The following is a 7,120-nucleotide window of genomic DNA, read 5'->3' on the forward strand; positions in this document are numbered from 1 at the left end:
AAGCTGTTTACGAAGTTCTTGTCGAACATGGAGAACCATACATGGCTATAGACATCCTAGGAATGCTATCACCACCAAGCGCTGCGTACGTTAACGAATCTTTTCGGATACCACGCTAACCTCATGTAGTCCTTTGAAGCAGCTTGTTTAAATTACCTTGATTCAATTGAGTCTTCGTTGCGGGCATCTGGGAACGTTGGCTCCGATGCAGGTCTGAACGTCATTGAAGGGTATGCTGCAGGTTTGGGACCGCTGCCAGGAGAAGTGGCCCTTCGCATTGCCGCTCAAATTGGCGTTTATATTCTTAGTTCTGGGACACTGGCACAAGACAGGCCCGAATGCCAGATCGGCCGTGTTGCGCGAGAAGTGAGAGATATCATTGTTAATTAATGCCTGGAACAAAACCCAGGCATGGTTCAAAGGTCATTTTCTCCAGTGTCTAATCACAACCTAGCTGGAACACTTCTGGTGTAGACACAAACAGAATACGCCCAGAGTTTCCTATTTGCTATAATAAATATTGATTACTAATGACTTGACATATTATCAATGCGTGCCATAAAAGTTTCAATAGTCTTTGGCGATGATTTCGGCAGCCTGCTCGGCAAGAGCAAATGTGGCCACTTGAAGATGAGCAGAGATAACGACCGGGAAGACTGATGCATCCACAACACGCAGACCCCGTACCCCTTTGACCTTCAGATCGCCATCAACTACCTTTCCCATTGCTGTTGAGCCCATCGGATGATGAACAGACCTAGTGTCGGTTAGTTACTGCTCTTGAACAACAGAACAAGTCACATTACCGAGCAGCAGCACGAATCCTTGCGTCGATGTACTCATCAGTCGAGTTCACAGTGTACGGTTCGTCAAACCCCGCCGGAGCTGCTTCACCGTTCAGAATCTCACGACCAAGGACTGTTTTGTCGCTGCCAGCAAAAGCAATTTCCTGACGAATACCCTCACGTACGATGTAGCGATCGACGGCAGTCGCGAGATAATTCGGGTCGATCAAGGGTGAGTCGGTAATGTTTCCAGACGCAAGCTTGATAGAGCCCCGCGAAGTCGGCAAGATGAAGATGCCGGAGATTGCGACTTTTGACCCGTCGGCAGACCCAGAGTAGAGGAAGAAGTGTTCGAAGAAGGTACGTTTTTGCTTCAAGAGAGGATGATCGGGGCCGGGTGCGACACCCTCATCTTCTTCGATAGCTTTGGCGAGTCCCTCTTCTGATACACTGGAGCAGACGATGAAGTCTGTGGCGGTTCCCCAGCTGTACTGTTGCGCTGTCGGAAATGCGGGAGATCCTACCGCCCAGCCTTCCTCAGGGTTCTTGACATTCCAGGATGACGGCGACAGGAAGTGATCGGCATAGTTCTTGCCAACTTCAGGAGCATCAAGCTTTACGTCAACGCCCACCGCTTCAAGCTCATCACGGGGTCCTACGCCTAAGGTTCCTTGTCAACAATTGCCAACGCATTGCCTGAAGCACTTAACGTACCTGAGAGCATCAAAAGCTGCGGAGTATGAACTGCACCGGCTGAGAGAATAGTCTGCCGACCTAAAATATGGGTTCCGTTCGCTAGCTCAATACCTGTGGCTATCAGCCCCTCTGTTGAGTTAGAAAGGAGGACCTTGGCGACTTGGGTATCCGTTAGCACTGTCACATTTTCTAGGGAGTACACTGCGGCGGCAATCTCCCGTCGACCATTTCTCTTGTTCTCAGTGTACTCCGCAACACCAAGAGGGTTCCCGGCATTGCCATCAAACAACGGAATGGGTTCGACGCCAATTTCGTGCCACGACTGCAGCACCTTCTCACGAAGAGGGAATGGTCGCTTTGTTGATGTGACGGACTGTATTCTCACTGGCCCGTCATAGCCATGCTGATCCGGGTTTATCGTGGAATTCCAAAAGGTCTCCGCTTTCTTCATATATGGTAAAAGCCCATCATAGGTCCAACGGTCATCGGCAACAGCTTCACCCCAGAGGTCGTAGTCAACTTTGTCACCCCGGGTCCACAGGCCTTGGTTTGAGGTCAGTGTGGTTTGAAAATACCCTGAAGAAGGAGGGCCGTACCCATATTGATGACAGTTCCGCCGCCCAGAGCCTTTCCTTGGGCGAGGGTGATGAACCGGTTATCCACGTGCACCTGGGGAACGGAAGCGAGCTTCCAGTCGAAATCTCCGCCAATAGTGTTTGTGGAGTTGGGCCAAACGATATCTTGCCGATCGTTGGCGTTGGGTCCAGCTTCCACAACGAGGATCTTGAGCTCTGGACGGTACCCCGCAAGGCGGTTGGAAATGACTGACCCGGCGAGGCCGCCTCCTACGACGATCACATCCCAAATCATATCGGCTGGAAAAGGAACCGGTAGCCTGTTATCCCGTCGGCTCGGCTCATACATGCCAGTGAAGACTTCGCTTGAATTGAGATCGCACGGAGGAAGCCATCAGCCTTATGTGTTCTGATTTATGAATGGACATCACAGCAGGCTGAGATCGCATCCCAGAAGCGTGATATCTCCGCATCCTGCGCCGCACTTGGAAATTGGAGAAGCATCGGAGCAGATTCCGCTCGTACAACAAGACCCACAAATTGCCAACCGTAAGCTCTGCACGTTTCTTACCCAATTGGCTACGCAGCCTGGATCGTGGGACGATGTTCCTCGGAGTTGGTGCATGCCCAGGCGGAGAAGAGAACCAGCGTTGCAATTTCGCCGGAAACCGTCGTATCCCCGAAATGAGTGTCCGGGATGACAATCCGCCGGCCGGACCGTCCCGCTGGATTGAATTGATCCGTGGTTGATCTATGCTATCATTGCTATGTTCGGGAACATATTTTTGCGAACCAAGTTCACAAGCATTTCAACCTCATAGAATAGGAATCCTGGAGCTGAAAGCCTCCGGGGAATGGACACCGCTTGTGCCGAACCAAGGTCGCATCGTTCGCTTCCCTCGTAGCGGTCAGTCGACACGTTGACGATCCAACAGGAATGTTGCATGATCATGGATCAATGGACAAGGCCCCTTGTCAAAAGGCAGGGGAAGATTTTGGCCCCCACCAAAAACCTCCAATGCTGGCATATTAATTGGTCCGCGTAATCAGAGCTGTCGTTCTGGAGATGCTGTTGGCTCTAATTTGCAAAGACTCTTCTAGACGAGACGCGAGCCCCTGGCTAAGAAAGCCGATTTTCCGTCCTCGATTTTTCTTTCCTTTGCATATTCCGCCCTCAGTTGTTTTTTGTGGATAACAGCATGCCGAAGGAGCAACCGAGCCAAGTATCGTAGGCTTCAAGTTGTGACCACGATGGCTGATCACTTCCTGCCAGAATGCTGGCTATCCCCGGCCGATGACGTCTCAACTTCATAAGTCATATCCTTTCGGATCCCCCGAATAGGCACAGTGCTGTCCTTGTCCGACCCATTGTCCTCCTCTAGACGCGTCCAATCGCCTTGGTCGGCTTCATCGATCTCAAAGTTAGACTTCATGCCCTTCCGACCCCTGATCTTTGATGTTCCCCCAGAGCCACCGATTGTCACGAGCCCGGCTGATGGTGGCTGCAGTCCGATTGAACCCTCTGTGCCTCTGGTTGTAGCTCGCGGAGCTCGATGTCGCATAACGAACTGACGCAGGGCGGGGAGAGATCCTGCAATCAAGCCGATGGCAGTCTCGACGTTGGACCATAGAGGAATGTTGCCAATGTGATCTACGGAGCGAGTGAACTTAGTAAAACGATTGTCAACCAAGTATCGCAATAGACTTACAAGCAAGATCGTCGAGCGGGCGATTGTAATGGTCGATGTAAGGGGTTCTGATCATTGTCGACACTGAAGCACTTGAGGGAGATTAGAGTTAGGCGATAGGCGAAGAACCTCTAAGGGATGACTTACAAAGAACCGAAAGAGAGGAAAGTTGCAACCATGATCTTCGTCGACAGCCTCATCTGCGTCTGCATAAGAATGATGGCTGGAAGAACCGCGCAAGCCAGATCCGTCGCAATGGTGCTGGCTGTTGACGTATATGACAAGCCCAACATAGAGGTAACAGGGGAACATTCCCCGCGGCCATCTGCTATGAGGCTTGCGTCCCAGTTTGCCTCGACTGGCCGGCAGAGTAGCAAGATGCCGATGAAAGTCGTGAGAAATGTGGCGATGATGAGCCCAAGCAGAACATAGACGGCAACGCGCAACTTGGGCATCGTGGTGGCAATTCGCAGAGTAGTGATGCAGATGGAGGACTTGACAAGACATAGTGCTATGACGTATAGCAACATCCATATCATCAAGTACTTGATAGACTCAACCATCATCGTCGCGCTAAGGTCGGCATTGCGTCTACCCAACCCGCTGAGGGCGCCCACACATGCAAGAGCAACATCTGCGAGATAAACAATCTAGCGATAAGTACTAGTCAGTTTCGAGCAAGCGCATATTGTCGAACCTCCAACATCTAACTTACCAACCCACTCAGCATCAAGCCATCGTCGAAGCTGAAGTTTCTCTCCTTAAGCCGGAAATATGTGCGTGCCCCCACCACCACTAGCGAGACTATGCCGCCAACAATGGATACAACAAAAAGGCTGAGGCCTGTGCCCTCGAGGTGGTCGACAAAACGCTGCGTTGGATCCAAGGTCGTCATCTTGTTGTTGTCAGTCGCATGGCCTATCCTTTCGGTTCAGAGATATATCAAGAATTTAGCTTGAAGACGTTCAAGAAAGTGGCCAAACAGCCGTATGTATGTTGGTGAGCGCACGTGGGAAATTCCGCTCAAGAAACAAGAAATGGTAAGAGCAATATAATAACCTTGTCACTTAACCGAGAAGGAATTGATGCCGACTGCCAATGGATGCATGAGCTTTCTCAAACAATATGCAACACGTGATATCCCAGCCGCCTGGTGAGCTGAGCTCGCCGTAACGAGCTGCCATCCCAAAGCTGCGCACTCGTGTCGATCGACAGCAGACAAATCCGAGATGATCATTTCCCAACCTAGTAGGACCCTCTCGAACCCCTGACGGACCCCTGAAGAAAACGTTGAAGAAACCCCACCTGTGGGGTATCATGCTCCAGGGCAGTGCCAGGGCTGGTTGGCAAGTTCCTCATCTCCATCACTGTGAGAGGACGCTCAGGGTGAAGAGAAAACGGAGCCGTGAGGCAATTCTTTGCGGGATGGGCAGGTAACGTACGTTTGCCCCCTTTTCAACGGATGCTCAGCGGTGGAAAGAATACTACGCTGGACGCCGCGTCCATACCTCTTCTTCAAGGCCCTCGAATCGAAAGAGAAGACTGAGCCATTCACGTCTCTAACGTTGCTAGAAAGGACCCTCACTAGGCAGAATATCCTGCGGCTTTCTCATGATCTAGCCCCCACGAACCAGTTCATTAGCGAGGAAAAAGTGATGATCCTGCCAATTTGATCGCATCCCCGCACCCTTCGTACCATGGTCCACCCACAGACAATGGGGAACCACTTGACAGTTCCTCTTTTAGGAACCCTTCGACATGGGAACGAGCTTCAGGTCGGAGGCATATGCCACAACTGGTTTAGAGCATCCGCTCTGGACCCGGAAATGGGGACGCAGCAGACAGGGTCGTGGGTAAAACGTTCCGGCTGTCATATCTCCCTCCTGCTTTCCTTAATTACCATGGTCCCGGATCCCTTGTTACGAAGTGGCAGTTGAACTCTGCATGCCGTTGTGAGCAGACTCTTGTTGGAAACCGCAGCATACTATCCACCGCACGAATCGCTCCTTGCGCGTAACATCAGACACCATGACTGCCACAGAAATCACCGTTCCAATCACCCAAGCCCCTCCGTACAGGGTGCACGAGGGAAAGACCGCTGTCATCACGGGTGGCGCGAGAAGTGAGTTCATTCTTTGCTGATACTACCCGGAGGACGTTGCTGACAGAATACGCAAGGCATCGGTGCCTCCATTGCTCAGAACCTCGCCTCCAAGGGTGCCAACGTGGTCATCATCTACCTGAACGAATCCTCCGACGAGCCTGCCGCCACCCTAGCCGCCCAGCTCTCAAAAGCACACAATGTCAAGGCCGTTCCTGTCCGCGCCGACTTCAGCACGCCCGAGGGCTGCACCAAGATTATCGAGACCGTGAAGAGCGACCTGCCGCCCAATGCCAAGACAGGGAAGCCCCAGGTTGACATCCTCGTCAACTGCGCCGCCCTCTTCCACGCCATGCCCCTCGAGGCCGTCAACATCGAGGACTTCCACAAGGTCTACTCCATCAACGTCCTGGGCCCCATCCTCCTCACCCAGGCCGTCAAGCCACTTCTCCCCAACGACCGCTCGGGCCGCATCGTCAACGTTTCGAGTATCGGCTCCAAGGTGGGCCTCGAGTACCTGACGCTGTACGGAGGCAGCAAGGGTGCCCTCGAGGCGATGACGCGCACCTGGGCCCGCGAGCTGAAGGAGCACTGCACCGTCAACTCTTGCAACCCCAGCTCCACCATGACAGACATGCTCCGTGGTGCCTCTGATGATGCCAAGAAGGCCATTTCAATGTGGTACCCCCTCACGCCGCTGTGCGGAATCCGGGAGTGGGATACCGAGGAGCAGAAGGAGATGGCCGAGAAGTACGGCGGTCGCGCGGGATATGCCGAGGAGATTGCTGGCATTGTTGGTATGATCTGCTCACCTGAGAGCGGATGGATGACAGGATGCCTGGTCAGTGCCAATGGAGGCCAGTGGATGGCCAGCTAAGCGCGTTATGCGACAGAAGAAATAGTCACTTCAATACTACTTTGATCACAGCATTAATCGGCCGCCACGCCCACAAAAGTACTGTCAGACTGCATCATACCCGTGCCGAAACCTACTTTTGTCCATTTTATTGGGATCACAGCCGCGCAGGGAAGGCATGTGCATGAATATGCCTTAGGCAACTGCGGGTAATGTGTCTGATCGCTGCAGTGATGAGTTTGGGTTTCAAATACACTCCATTTGCAGTGACATTATGCTTGCAACACTTTTTTCCAAAGTCCTGCATCATGGGATTGTGTCTGTGTATCAATCCCTTTATTTCTGAGGGTGCTGTGAAAACATCTAACTCCACTTGCAGTCTACTTTCATCTCAGTTGTCTTCAATAGCCTCTTACCTG

At 52.2% G+C, this 7,120-nt stretch overlaps 3 protein-coding genes across 3 annotated transcripts; 1 reads left to right on the forward strand and 2 right to left on the reverse strand.

Moving 5' to 3' along the window:
* Positions 1 to 567: 567 nt before the first annotated feature.
* On the reverse strand, positions 568 to 2,351 carry COL26b_014095 (uncharacterized protein; the record flags this gene model as incomplete). The annotated part of the gene is made up of 4 exons (XM_053186675.1): positions 568 to 757; positions 807 to 1,446; positions 1,500 to 1,592; positions 2,057 to 2,351. The coding sequence occupies 4 exons, from the start codon at positions 2,349 to 2,351 to the stop codon at positions 568 to 570; spliced, it is 1,218 nt and encodes a 405-aa protein (XP_053029385.1).
* A 964-nt stretch (positions 2,352 to 3,315) lies between these two features.
* Positions 3,316 to 4,199, reverse strand: COL26b_014096 (uncharacterized protein; the record flags this gene model as incomplete). Its single annotated transcript, XM_053186676.1, has 3 exons — positions 3,316 to 3,707; positions 3,766 to 3,836; positions 3,892 to 4,199. 3 exons carry the CDS (start codon positions 4,197 to 4,199, stop codon positions 3,316 to 3,318), a joined length of 771 nt encoding a protein of 256 aa, XP_053029386.1.
* Positions 4,200 to 5,772: 1,573 nt separating this feature from the next.
* COL26b_014097 (uncharacterized protein) lies at positions 5,773 to 6,722 on the forward strand (the record flags this gene model as incomplete). Its single annotated transcript, XM_053186677.1, has 2 exons — positions 5,773 to 5,866; positions 5,923 to 6,722. The coding sequence occupies 2 exons, from the start codon at positions 5,773 to 5,775 to the stop codon at positions 6,720 to 6,722; spliced, it is 894 nt and encodes a 297-aa protein (XP_053029387.1).
* Positions 6,723 to 7,120: the final 398 nt, after the last annotated feature.

This window comes from Colletotrichum chrysophilum (genome assembly GCF_026319265.1).
Source record: "Colletotrichum chrysophilum strain AFK26 chromosome Unknown scaffold_292, whole genome shotgun sequence".
NCBI classification, from domain to species: domain Eukaryota; kingdom Fungi; phylum Ascomycota; class Sordariomycetes; order Glomerellales; family Glomerellaceae; genus Colletotrichum; species Colletotrichum chrysophilum.